Source organism: Melanotaenia boesemani, chromosome 23, assembly GCF_017639745.1.
Source record: "Melanotaenia boesemani isolate fMelBoe1 chromosome 23, fMelBoe1.pri, whole genome shotgun sequence".
NCBI lineage: Eukaryota > Metazoa > Chordata > Actinopteri > Atheriniformes > Melanotaeniidae > Melanotaenia > Melanotaenia boesemani.
Window position 1 is genome coordinate 5,929,025 of NC_055704.1, and position 14,283 is coordinate 5,943,307.

The 14,283-nt window shown below is 37.6% G+C and overlaps 1 protein-coding gene across 1 annotated transcript in view; it reads right to left on the reverse strand.

Moving 5' to 3' along the window:
• The window catches only part of LOC121634552 (ankyrin repeat and BTB/POZ domain-containing protein BTBD11-A), a 184,979-nt gene that overhangs the window by 15,559 nt on the left and 155,137 nt on the right, over nt 1-14,283 (reverse strand). Inside the window, exon 10 of the mRNA XM_041977264.1 lies at nt 6,832-7,064. Coding sequence (XP_041833198.1) covers nt 6,832-7,064 — 233 coding nt within the window. The remainder of the gene's footprint in view (nt 1-6,831; nt 7,065-14,283) is intronic.

Consider the following 14,283-nt stretch of genomic DNA (forward strand, 5'->3'; position numbering starts at 1 on the left):
GTGATAGCCAACTGGAAAAGTGCCATCAGGTTAGCAAAGCATGCTCAGAACCAGAAAGATGTGGAAGGGCATACAGGCTATCACCAACCACAAGTCAGTCCCCTTCCTGGGGGTGAAGCCGACACTGACTTCCTCAATAGACTCAATGGTAAATGGCCTGTATCTATACAGCACTTTTTACCCAAAGCGCTCGACAGGCTGAGGATCTAACCGGCAAACCTCAGGCTACAAGATGACCACTCTACCCACTGAGCCATGCCGCCCCAAGGTGTTCAATAACTTCTTTGGAAAGTTTGAAGCTCTAATTAACACCCCTGTGGAGAAAGCTGTCCCCTAACAGGAAGAAAAGGCTTTCTGCCTGAACTCAGCTGATGTGTGGCAGTCTCTGAGGAGGGTCAACACCCGCAAGGCCCCAGGCCCTGATAACATTTCTGGGCAGGTGCTCAAGGAATGTGCAGACTAGCTAGCTTGTGTCCTGACAGACGTCTTTAACATTGCTGGACCAAGCCGCAGTGCTTCAAGTCTTCCACCATCATTCCAGAGCCAGAAAAACCTCCAATCACGTCTCTCAATGATTACCGGCCCATTGCACCAACTCCCATCATGATAAAGTGCTTTGAGAGGCTTGTAAAGCAGCATATCATCTCCAGACTCCCTCCCACTCTCAACCCCTTCCAGTTTGCCAACCAGCTAAATCTCTGCACTGAGAACGCATCTCCTCTGCTCTACACTGAAGCCTTGTACAACTGGAGGAGACTTTAGTTCAGCTTTTACCATCATCCCACAGCAACTGGTAGGCAAACTGGGACCCCTGGGCCTCAGCACCGCCCCAAGGAACTGGCTACTTGACTTCTTCCCTGACAGACCACAGCCAGTGCGGGTCGGACAGAACACCTTTAGTGTCATCACCCTCAGCACAGGCAGCCCTCAGGGCTGCGTCCTGAGTCCTCTGCTGTTCATGTTGATGATGCACGACTGCATCCAGATATGCTACAAAGACATTGTGAAATTGGCAGATGATACAACAGTGGTGGGCCTCAACAACAACCAGGCCTACAGAGAGGAGGTGGAGGAGCTGGTGGGCTGGTGCACAGACAACAGCTTGATCCTGAATGTAGACAATACCAAGGAGATCATTGTTGACTTCAGGAAGAACCAGCCCAGCCACTTCTCATCAACAAAACGGCCATGGAGTTGGTCAGCTGTATAAAGTCCCTGGGGGTGCACATCACAGATGACCTCGTCTGGTCTGTGAAAACTGCATCACTGCTCAAGAGGCACAGCAGTGGACCAGCAGGTTCTACACCAGCTTTGTCCCTCAGGCCATCAGACTGTTAAACACTTACAAACATGAAGAGATATCACTGTTATTGGATGTTACCGCTCTACCTGCTGCATTTTCTTTTCTTTCTTACATTACTACATCATGGTAATTCATTTTAGTAGTGCTGTATTTTAAATACAAGCATTTAAATATCTGCACCTTATCATCATCTGTGGTTTTAGGACTGAATAGAGTAATCCCATGAATAAGTAAAGTAATCCTAGGAATTAGTGAAGTAATCCTAAGAATGAGTAAAGTTATACTAGAAATGAGAAAAGTAGTCCTAGGAATGAGTAATGTGACTGTAGGAATGAGAAACGTAATCCTATTCATGAGTACAGTAGTCCTAGGAATAAGTAATGTAGTCCTAGGAGTCAGTATATTAGTCCTAGCAATGAGGAAATGTTGTCCTAGGAATGAGTAAAGTAATACTACGAATGAGGAAAATAATTCTAGGAATGGATAAAAATAAGAATGAGTTAAGTAATCCTATGAGTAAAGTAGTTTCATGAATTAATAAAGTAATCCTATGAATAAGTATAGTAATCCTTGGAATGAGTAAAGTATTCATAGGAGTGACTAAAGTAGTCCTATGAGTAAAGTAGTCCTAGGAATGAGTGATGTAATCCTAGAAGTTACAAAAGTAGTCCTATGAATAAAGTAGTCCTAGGAATGAGTAAAGTAATTATAGGAATGAGTAAATTAGTCCCAGGAATGGGTAAAGTAATCTAACGAATGAGTAAATTAATTCCACGAGTAAAGTGATCCTAGGAATGAGTAACGTAATCCTAGGAATGAGTACAGTAGTCCTAGAAAATTAATAGAGTAATGCTATGAATGAGTAAAGTAATTTAGGAAATGCGTAAATTAATCCCATGAGTAAGGTGATCCTAGGAATGAGTAAGGTAATCCTAGGAATAAATAAAGTAGTCCTAGGAATGAGTAAAGTAGTCCTAGGAATGAGCAACGTAATCCTAGGAATGAGTAATGTAATCCTAGGAATGAGTAAAGTAATCCTAGGAATGAGTAAAGTAGTCCTAGAATGAGTAACATAATCCTAGGATTGAGTAACATAATCCTAGGAATGAGTAAAGTAATCCTAGGAATGAGTGAAGTAATCATAGGAATGAGTAAATTAGTCCCAGGAATGGGTAAAGTAATCTAACGAATGAGTAAATTAATTCCATGAGTAAAGTGATCCTAGGAATGAGTAACGTAATGCTAGGAATGAGTTAAGTAGTCCTAGAAAATTAATAGAGTAATGCTATGAATGAGTAAAGTAATTTAGGAAATGCGTAAATTAATCCCATGAGTAAGGTGATCCTAGGAATGAGTAAGGTAATCCTAGGAATAAATAAAGTAGTCCTAGGAATGAGTAAAGTAGTCCTAGGAATGAGCAACGTAATCCTAGGAATGAGTAATGTAATCCTAGGAATGAGTATAGTAATCCTAGGAATAAGTGAAGTAATCATAGGAATTAGTAAATTAGTCCTAAGAATGGGTAAAGTGATCCTAGGAATGAGTAAAGTAATCCTAGGAACTGTGCTACAGTAGAAGGTGAAAAGTGAACCTGAGCAGTTTTCCAGGTGTTTTAATGGGATGTACAGCAGATAAACTCAGAACAGGTTGGTTTTACAAAAAAGTCCAAAAGAATAAAATCTCACTTTAACAGGAATGTAGAATTAGTGGAAGTGAGTTGTTCATATTGTTCATGTTTAACCATGTTTTTCTTTTAAATGTTTGATGAAAAAGTCTAAAATGTACTAAAACTACCAAGCACCACAGAAGAATGGGTACTTTTTAAGTCTGTTATCTTTAACTTTTATAACAACAAGTAGAAGAATACAGGAAACAGGATGAGTGTGTATGCTGTTAGCACATAGAAATTCCCAAATAAAAAGTTAGATGTAATGAATAAATGAGAAAGTGCATTGAGCTTCACACGTTGAGGCATTTTATGTCCTTGCCCACAGACATTCAGCTCAGCTTCACATTTAATGTTCAGATGCCAGAACCACCAAATTCCCTAAAAGCAAGTACAGCATTTTCTGGACTGTAAGTCGCACCTTTTTGGTAGAGGTTTGGCAGTTCCTGGGACTTATCATCAGGTGCAACTATATGTGTGTGTGTGTGTATGTGTGTGTATATATATTAGTGCTGGGCACGTTTACGCGTTAATCGCGCATTAATGCAATGTTTAATTAACGCCGTTTTTTTTTTGTTTTGTTTTTGTTTTTTTGCTGACAGCTGGCTTTGATGGCAGAAACATGGCGTCCATGTCTCTCTTCCCTGCTGCAGCGGTGATGATTTGGGAGAGAGCGGGTTTATTAAAAAGAGACGCTTTCTGTCTGGAACTTAAGAAAGAAGAAGAACCGACTTTTTCTTTGTCTGTCAAAACTTATACAGGCGGACAGAACATCATGATTTTGGACGGCAAACTTTTTATTTATTATTATTTTTTTAATAAATGTGGTTTTAATTTATGCAAGACAGTAAAGGTAAGACATGCTTTCTGACTTTTACAAACGTGAAGCATAAATCGGGCCTTCTTCTGCCCCTGGTTCAGTGAATCTTGGTCATAGAGAGATGAAACTTCCAGCTGTGGCATCTGTGAGATGTGAGCTTTCAGTAGAGGAGTTGTTTGTTCGTGTTCATGCCGTGGGGTGGACACGGGGAGACATCATTTGTGTTTACATATTTTTCGGACTTCGTGTACCTTGTCTTTTGAGTTGTTTGTTGTCTTAACTGTGTTTGTTGGTGATAGAAATGGTTTTACTCAGCTGTTAGCCGAGATGCTGGACTTTCTGTAGATACCACACATGTTTATAGTTACATTTACAGACCTGACGCTACACCTGGAAACGAGATGTTAACCCCTTAACTCCTTGTAGCGAGGCTGCAGGTACAGAGGTGAAGCTAAACAGTCAAGCTAAGAACCAAAGGTTAGAGAATTTATAGGCCAGAAATCTGGATAATGAAGCACTGAAGCTGCATGGATGGAAGTTATTGTGCATATTGTGAATATTTCTCTCTCCTCACCATCTACAAGCTGTGAGATTCTAATCCTGCTTTCTGTCTGTTCACCTGATGCTGATATTCATCACATATTGTTCCTTCTGTGTTTAGAAGGAAGCAGCTTCACAGCTTTAAATTCATCCTGCTGACTTTTTACCTTTTTAGTTAGTAAATCCTGAACATTTCATCCTTCTTTGTCATAAATATTTGATTTTATAAATATATATGAAGAAATATTTTAACTGTTGGTGTTTAAAAAGAAAACTGCTGCTAAACCTGTTTATGTGTTTAGTGCAGGGGTCTGCAGCCTTTCCAATCCAAAGAGCCATTTTTCCCTCAGCCAGCTAAATAAAACTCCTTTAGAGCTGCAAAAAGGCAACTTAATATATATATTTTTAATGAAGAGCCACCATAGGATATTTGTTATTTTTAAAGAACCACACTTTTATTTCCATTTTTAGGTTTTAAAAAAAAGAAAAACATAAAACCTTTATAAAAAAGAGGATAGACAGACTTTCTTCTAAGGGACACAGATATTTGTGGAAAATTATGTAAAGTAAAAAAACAAAAACAACAAAAAAACAAACAAAACAAAAGTCCCCAGTTTCCAACCTAATGACAAGAAAGACAGAATTAAAGAAATATTTTATCCATGTATTTAGAGGCATTGTGGAAGGTCCAGAGAGCCACTTGCAGCTCCAGAGTCACAGGTTGGAGACCCCTGAAGTTTGTAAACCAAAATTTACTGCATTTTCTTTATATAGCCGCAGGCCTTCTTTTAAAGGAAAGAGACATTTTGCGTGTAACAATGTGATTAATCGCAGCATGTAATGCGATTAATCACGATTAAAAATTTTAATCGTTGCCCAGCACTAATATATATATATGTGTGTGTGTGTGTGTAATTTAATATGTTTGTAGATGTTAATTCATACCGACTGACAAGCTGAGGAGTAAACGTCACCATCTACAGCCGTGAGAGGGCATTCTAGGCTGGTGATAACTATGGTATCTGCTGCTCCTGTAACAGTGAAAAATGAACTAAAACATTAACTTAAAGACAGCTTAGAAATACTGAGCACAAACAAAATGCCCCCAAAGAAGAAAATCTGCAGGTTACACACTGCAGGTAGTAAAATACGCAGCTGACAATTGTAATCGAGTAGTCGTTGTCGGAGTTGTTCAGAAAGGACACAGAGGATGAAAAATTGAATGATTGATTGATTGATTGAATGATTGATTGAATGATTGATTCAGTGATGTGGAATGAGATGGGGAGCCTGGTGAACCTGCTTACTAGTAACTTGCTGGCTTGTTATGCTAACTTAGCCTGTTCAGTCTCCCAGGTATCCTCTTTATGCTAGAAGCTGAATGTGTTCAGGGTTTCCGCTACATAAATGATCACCGTCAAGGTAAAATAAAAGCCGCCATGCTTCAGAATAATTTTTTTTCCCCCAGATGTAAATTATACTGTATGAATAGATTGATATGAACATTAAGTCTCTATTTGCACACATTTACAGATATATTAAAAGTGAAAATGTACTTAGTAAATGTGGCAGTGTGCTGTAAAAATTGTAATAGTGAAAAATGAACACTGGAGTCTCAACTTCCTGTCCAGTTCTACGTCTGTTTGCTTGAAAGTGACAGCAAGGAGGTGACAGAGCGGAGTCAAGCTTGTTAGGTTCTTGAGCCATTAGGTCAGCTGGTCTGTTCAGTTCATCCTTCACGAGAAGAGTTGTCTGCGATGGGGCGGGATTAACTGGGGGGTGGATGTCTGTCTTTATGTGACCTAGTTATTTCATATTTAACATGAAACTTGGTCAGTGGCAGGGCGGAGTTATGTACATGGCGCTGTTGGGTGTCTTTTAATTCCAAAGGTGACGTAAACATTTTCCCAGCACTTTGAATAGCTGTTCATTAAGTGTAATAAGGAGACTAGTTCTCCCTGACAGTTTAAAAAAACCTGGAGGAAACCCGTGTGTTACGTTAACATACCGAACACATGTTCAGCCTGTTATTCCATGTGTAGCTCAATAACTCGCCTTTCCAGGTTAAATGTTTATTTCTGGTCTTGGATTTTGTAAAATAAATTTCTAAATAAATGCGACTTATAGTCCAGTGCAACTTGTATGTTTGTGTGTGTGTGTGTGTGTGTGTGTGTGTGTGTGTGTGTGTGTATTTTTTTTACTCTTCCTGACACATTTTATGACTGATGCAACTTATAGTCTGAAAATAGATCTAAAGATCTAAATTTACTGATCATGATGTTCTGTGGTCTAAAATCACTTAACATAAAGCTGAATGAGCAGAGCTGTGGTGGGGTGGACAAGCCCTACTTCTGCATATGTTTTGTGGATGGATTGGTAGCTATGACAACACAGACTCAGGTTGGGACAGGACGGGACAGACATGAGAACATCTGCAGGACAGCTGGAGGAACCACAGAGTAAAACCTGTGTGCCTCTCCAGCATGTATTAGTAAATCTGACCTAAGCTGCGGATGTCTATGGTGATGTCCACATGGCCATGCTCTGCACTATGGTACATGGCCTCTCTCAGGGCCCCCAGTCTGGCCTTTCCTGTTCGCAGCGTCCCTCCACAGTTGGCCTGGGGAGCCAGCCTCTTCTCCCCTGGATCAGAACCCTCGGCTAGGATCTCCCCCAGGGACAGCACATCCCCCTTTTCCTTCTCTGAGTGGGACAGAAGCTTCCGAAATACATTCCTAGATGGAAATGGGAAGAGGTGATTAGAAAACAGAAGAATAAAACGGAGTAAGGCGAACCGAGTAGACTGAAAAACAGAAAAATATGGCCTGGGTTTTCTTAATGAGAAGCAAAGCTTCAGTAAATACCATAAATTCCTGTAAATATTACTGTCTGCTGGGAATTTTCTCATTTTCTGTAAATATAAAGGTGTTCTTGTATCTTTTATATTTTTTATATCTTTAATTGTACTTATTTATGTGTACCTGTTTATTTATTTATTTAACCTTTATTTAACCAGGAAATCCCATTGAGATTAAAAACATCTTTGCAAGGGAGTCCTGGCCAAAAAGCAAAAAGTATCAGTTGCAACCAAAGTATTAATTACAACAATTTAGTTAAAATAAACAATTAAAATTACTTACAAATTATGAAAACAGTTACAAGTTTAAGAGGCTGTCTCAAATGCTCATAGTCTGGATTTCATTCAATGAAACAAGTTCTGTTAATTTCCAGTCCTTTTGCATCATGTTCCATGTGGAAGGGGCAGAGAAAACAAAAGCCCTTTTTCCACTTAAGTGGGGGCAAATGGTACAGAGAGCAACAAATGAATATTTGATCGCAAATCATACAAATCAACATTTCACCATGTGACTAGGTTACAAATATAAAAGAGCAGTAGTCCAAGCATGGCCTTGTAGATTAAAGTGCACCATTGTCCCAACATCCTGGTGGACAAAGAAGGCAACCCACACGAGAATGCAGTTCACAGTGATGGTCTGGGCTCTACAATTTGTGAATGAACATCAAAGAAGCATGATAAACAGCAGCAAGCTTTCTCAGACATTGAGCTGAAGCATTCATATAAAACAGATCCCCATAGTCTAAAACAGATAAAACAAAAAGTTGCAATGACAAACTGCTTTTTCACCTCCAAAAAAAAAATAATAAAAAAAAAAATGTTTTGAAAGAAAGAACTCAATTTCTGTTTGAGATTCCTCACAAGATTATCAATATAGGGTTTGAAAGTGAGAGTGTCATCAAGCAGGATACCAAGATACTTGTACATATGAACTGCCTCAATTTCATTTATCTCAAGAGTGGACACTGTGGGGATAATTTGAGGAACCTTCTTAGAATTTAAGAACAGCATTAATTTAATTTTGTCAGCATTAAGAATTTGTTTTAGCTGCAAAAGTGTGTGCTGGACCACATCGAAAGCTTTCTGCAGAAATTCAACAGCTCTAGTAGGATTTGGGCCAAAACAGTAAAAAACTGTCCTCAGCATAAAAATGTATATGAGCATCGGACACATTCTGTCCCAAATCATTAATGTACATAATGAACAATAGAGGTCCTAATATTGAACCCTGTGGCACCCCCTTGTGGACACTCACAAATTCAGAACACAGACCATCATATTTAACACACTGGGTCCTGTCACTCAAATAATTTATGAGCCAGGAAACTGCACGATCTGACAATCCCAAGCAATTAAGCCTATGCTTTAAAAAGACATGGTCCACAGTGCCAAACGCTTTTCACAGGTCAATAAAAAGTGCAGCACAGTACTTTTTTTGTCAAGAGCAACGAATATATCATTGATCAATTTTGTAACAGCAATGATAGTACTGTGCTTTTTCCTAAAACCTGATTGCAATTTTGAAAAAAGCTCATTTAAATATAAACTTTCTTTAAGTTGATCACACACAAGACATTTAAGAATTTTTGACAAAACACAAATTTGATATTGACCTGTAGTTGGTTAAAACTGCTGGATCACCTCCTTTCAAAAGAGGAACAACAAAAGCTGATGTCCAAACTGATTCAAAGTTGAATGGAATTTCTTTACTTTCAATCAAAAGATTAAAAAATATTGTAAGAGGCTGTGCAACAAAATCAGCAGTTTTATTAAAAAAAAAAAAAAAAAAAATAAGGCTCTATCAAGTCTGGTCCAAGAGATTTTCTGTGATTTAAACAGTTGAGGGTTTATACAGGGAGGCCTGGGGCAGCTCCTATAGCGTCAAACAAAGAACCAGATACCACAAAATGCTTATTAAAGCAGTTTAAGACCTCAGTTCTATCACATACTGGAACTGAGTCTTCTAGAACAAATGTTGGAAGAACCTGAGGGGTTTTGTTTACAGATAAAGAATTAATAACTTTCCAAAATTTCTGTGTATTGTTAAGGTTTTCAGTTTTGACAGATAAATAATATTCAGATTAAGCCTTTTTAATAAAAGAAGTGCATTTATTCCCTAGCTGTCTGAAAGTAGACCAATCACTGACAGAATCACTTTTCCTGGCTTTGGTCCATGCCACATTACGCTGATAGATGGTATCAGACAATTCTCTTATATTCCTATTTTCTTATTTATGTGTGCTAAGCCGAGAGACTATTCAAAATTTCGTTGTGCTGCACAATGACAATAAAGATCTTGAATCTGGAAAAAAATTGTGGAAAATTTAAACAAAAACAATACAATGATCTGCAAATCTCATAAAGACATATTTTATTCCCAGAAGAAGGGATTCATTCATTGTCAGTGACCGGGAGCCCTATATGAAACTTTGCCTATAGTATAAGAAGGTTGATTATATATCTGTTCATAGTATTCACCTGTCTTTGGTAATTTTGAATTCCAAATAATATATCTTTCCAAAGTACTCCAAAACTGTCATCAAAACCACACAGGTTTTGCCAAAATGTTTGAACATCGGCGCAGTACCAAAATAAATGTACAACAGATTCTGGAATTGTCCTACAAATACTACAGTTTACATCAATGTCTATCTTAAACTTTTCTTTGAGATAGTTTTTGGTTGGATAAATTCTATGAATGAGTTTAAAAGAAATTTCCTTTACTTTGTTGGTAATTAGATATTGATTAGTTAGCTGCCAGGCTTCTTTCCATATTATGTCATCCCCTAAACGGTTCCAAAAAGAAATCACTTGGTAATGAGGTCATGTTTTGTTAAACAAGGCTCTAATAGCTTTGTTATTGCTCTTAGAAAATCCAGAAAAACATATTTTACCAATAGGAGTGTGTAATGGAGAAAACAATGACAAATGTTGGGTATGAACAACAACAGAACAGCTGATCCAACCAATACAATATTATTATCAAACCAATAATCCAATAATTTTCTTTTGTACAGAATGTCCTTGTTATTCTATATTAAATAATTGTGTGGACTGAAATTATGTTTATAGATGAGAGTGCATGATAAAAAAAAGCCTGGTGGTGACAAGCAGACATTTTTACTTCGATTTTATCAGTATCAAAATTAGAAGCAAGAAAAAAATGGATGCCACCCAACGTAGATGGAATAGGAACAGGTATAGTATTCCATATTGAAGTAGGGTTCCTGATCAGTTGTTTTAGTCAGTTTATTTTAAATTTGCTATTCAAAGCCATTGTCATAAGAATTCATAAGAACAGCCTTTTTTATGTGATGTGTCCTATTTTTCCAAACAAAATTGAAGAGCAGTTTGTCAATCTCTTTTAGGAGCATATTATCAACATGAAGAGCCAAACCTTAACCCCCCATTCTGCCTTAGTTATCAACACCCAGCCGCTCAGTGAAAGATCTCTTAGAATACATATTGAATTTGTTTTTAATTTTTTTTCTAAGATAGGCATAAAATTTAGAATAATTCTTAACCTCTAACCTCTTTTTTAACAGGGATATTACAAAGGACAGATTCTGAGGAATGTTTGATAGCTATAAGTTCACATTTATTAATATTCAGATATAACCTGGAACATGTTGATTGCATCTATGGCTATTGAAATTTGATTGATTTGAAGTGGTGTCATCTGCCAGCTTTGTAATGATTAAATCTCTGGCAATGAAAGAGATTCCTTCTCCATTGCTTGATATGATGTGTACTGATAAAAGCTAAGTGACTAATAAGAAGAGATAGGGGGAGGCGGGACAGCCTTGTCTGATACCTTGATGCAAATTAAATCATGGGGATGTACCACCCATTAACTTGATTAACAGAATTTTACTGCTGTACAGAATAAATTACCAAAGCCAAATTTGTTTAAGGATTGGAAAATAAAATTATGCTCTACCGTATCAAAGGCTTTGTAGAAGTCCAAAAATGAAATGAAGCCGTTACTATCAGTTAGGTCTGATAATCCAGGATATCCAGGACTAGTCTGACATTATTTATGTATTTTTTATGCCATAAAACCTGATTGCGTTTTATCAGTGTCTGAGTCCAGTACCATCTTAATTCTTGTGGCTAAAATCAAAGCAAAGATTTTGTAGTCATTGTTGAGTGAACAGATTGTCAAACCAATTATCAATCAATAAACAATCTTTTTTAGGTTTGGGAATAAGAGTAGTGGTGCTAGTTAGTGATTCTTTTTCTAAGCCTTCTGTAAAAACTTCTAATAGAAACGCGGTGAAATTGTTAGAAAACATTTAGTAAAACTCTGATGTCAGACTGTCAGTATTTGGTGAACAGATTAACTGCATTTTTAACTTCTTCTTTTGCAATAGCCTTATCACATAATTCTGATTAATCTTTGTTAATGGGTTTAATTGACAGGGATTCTAATAGTTTTTCTGATGAAATCTGGCAAAAGTTAGAGCAGTATAGATGTATAGATTTGTAGAAATTGCTGCAGTGATTGGAAATGAGCTTGTAATCCTCAGTAATGACTCCATTTATGTTCAGTCTGTTAAAACTGTTATTAAGGCAGTGATGCTTTTCTAAATTGAAAAATTAGTGCGAGTTCTATTCCTCTTCTTCGAGCCATTTAGATCTGGACCTAAGAAAAGCTCCCTTTGTTTTTGATCTAATTTATCTTCTAAAGTCACAAGCTCCAGTTTTTCTTCCTCTGCTAATGTTTCAAGTTGCCTATTAGATAGTTGAGGGATTTGGGATATAATTTTCTCCTCCTCAACTCTTTTAGATTTTGCTTTGTCACTACCAAACTTTCTTAAATATTTACTGATTTCAAACTTTAGAAGTTCCCAATTATTTCCAAACTTTTCTGGCTTTGGACCAGTAATGAGGAATTAGCCCTAAAATGACTCCTTTCACTTCATCATTTTGCAGCAAAGAATTATTCAGTTTTTAGAATACTGCTTTGGCAGTACATTTAGCAAAGGACGACAGGTTTATTTTGATATATACTGTTTTATGATCTGTAATGGGAGTGGGCCATATACCCTACATCTATGCTGTCCTTGTTAAAATCTAACCTTAATTGTTTAGAGCTTGTTTTATTGCTCCATGTAAATGATCTGTTGCTGGGATGTTTGACTCTCCAAATATCTACAAAATTAAATTTGTCTATAAAAGTTTTGAGTGTAGTATTTTTTCTATTTGATTGACCAGGAGGAAATTTATCTAAGTCAGCATCCAAGATACAATTACAGAGCGGCATCTGGGAATTTAACCAACTAGTCAGTTAATATTTTTTCAATGGATGTCGTTTTCTAGGTTTGTGTTAAAACCATAAATGTTAGTTATGAAAAGTATCTGACCGTCATATCTTATCACTTGGCATATATAATGACCAGATGGATCAGGCTCTGTAAGAAGGACATCACAGTTAATCCTGTTTTTTTTTTTAAGGTTGTCACTCCTGCAGAGTATTCTGTACCATGGGATACCATGGGAGTTACCCCATGACATCTTCAAAGACTGACATCATCTGAAGTGGCATGAGATTCTTTCAAGTACACAAAATCAGACTTGAACTGCTCGGCATATAGAAATACAGCTTTACGTTTTATATTGTTATGTAACCTCCGAGCATTAACAGAAACAAAAGACAAAGAACATAGATTCATGGAAACAGTGGTTGAAAGAAATAAAGTTTAACTGCTATAATTAAAGCAGGCTTTTAACTGACTATAACTCTGACAACGGGATCAGCACCAAATTAAATTAAAAGTTAAGCATAAACAACCATGCTTCTTTAAAATAAAGATGCTACCATTTTTTCTATTCCTAGCTAAAAAAAGAAAAAAAAAACAGGGAGAAAATCCGATGTTAGCTCCGTTATTAAGACTTTTTTTTAATCCTTAACCTCCATACTAAATGTTTAGTGCTCCAAAGGCCATGTCAGGTGGAAACAATAGTAATTAAGTTATTAGATGCATTACTACAATAGAGGCTGTGAGAAAATCCAAAACAAACGGAACTTCCAGTGAACCTGAGAAATTTGGAATTATGAACATACACACTATCCCCTCTTGTCTATGGATGAACTTCTGATCCATTTATGAACCCTCGTCCTCCCACAAAATAAGCAGATTTTCCCGGGTCTCGGGTTGTTCTGGCTGATTCTCCCTAACCAGTGAGCGATATCCACAGCATCCGTAAGTTTACCTTTTGTGATGGCAGCACCTCCTGGCATATGCTCATCACCTTGGCCCGTACGTCCTCCCCTTCAGACTCTGGTACACAGTCTCAGGTTCCAGTGCCGACCATAATGTTCCACTTCCGATACACCGTGTATAGCCTTTAAGGCAGATTGCTTGTTTTTCCTCCACTCTCTTTTCAGTACCATGAATCTTGTCATTTATCACTTTTAGTTGGCTTGAACATTTTCCACCATCTTTTCAATTGCATCACTTCTGGAATTGATAAGGTTCCCCAGCGCATTAACTGCGGCAGTTTGAATATGAGCGCTGCCAGAATGCATAGATATTGCTGGTTTTTTGGCAACCGGAGGTTTAGTTAATGTTATGGGTAATGGAGGGAATTCCTCTTCACAGTCTACCTGCATCATTGCTCTATTGTAGTTGTGGTTGCTAGCCAGGATGCTAGCTGTGGCCTGTTTGTTTGAGTCTCTCTGTCTTTTATGAGCAGCCTTAGGCATTCTTTTTAAATTCAAGTCACTTTTGTACCTCGAACTTTAGGGAAGTTTTCTCACAAATTATTTACAATTAGACTAGGTAATTTTAACTCAATATGCGTTCAAGTAAGATTGGGTGTGGAGAGAGCTTGCAACCTTTTCACGCCGTCATCTTCCCCGGCTCCCGGTTCCGGTCTTCCTCCTGAGTTACTGTAGATGAGGCTTCTGCTATTTGTAGGCCACGCTGATATGACACTGACAAAATTGTAAGAGTCTTAGAAAAATAGTATTATCCAACCTAGTCTACCACAAAATACAGTCCCAGTGATTAATGAGGATCCAGGGGCTGCTGGTCATAAATTTCTGGGGTCCTACACTGCAGCCTTATGGCTGTGTTGTGGGCCCCAGTCTG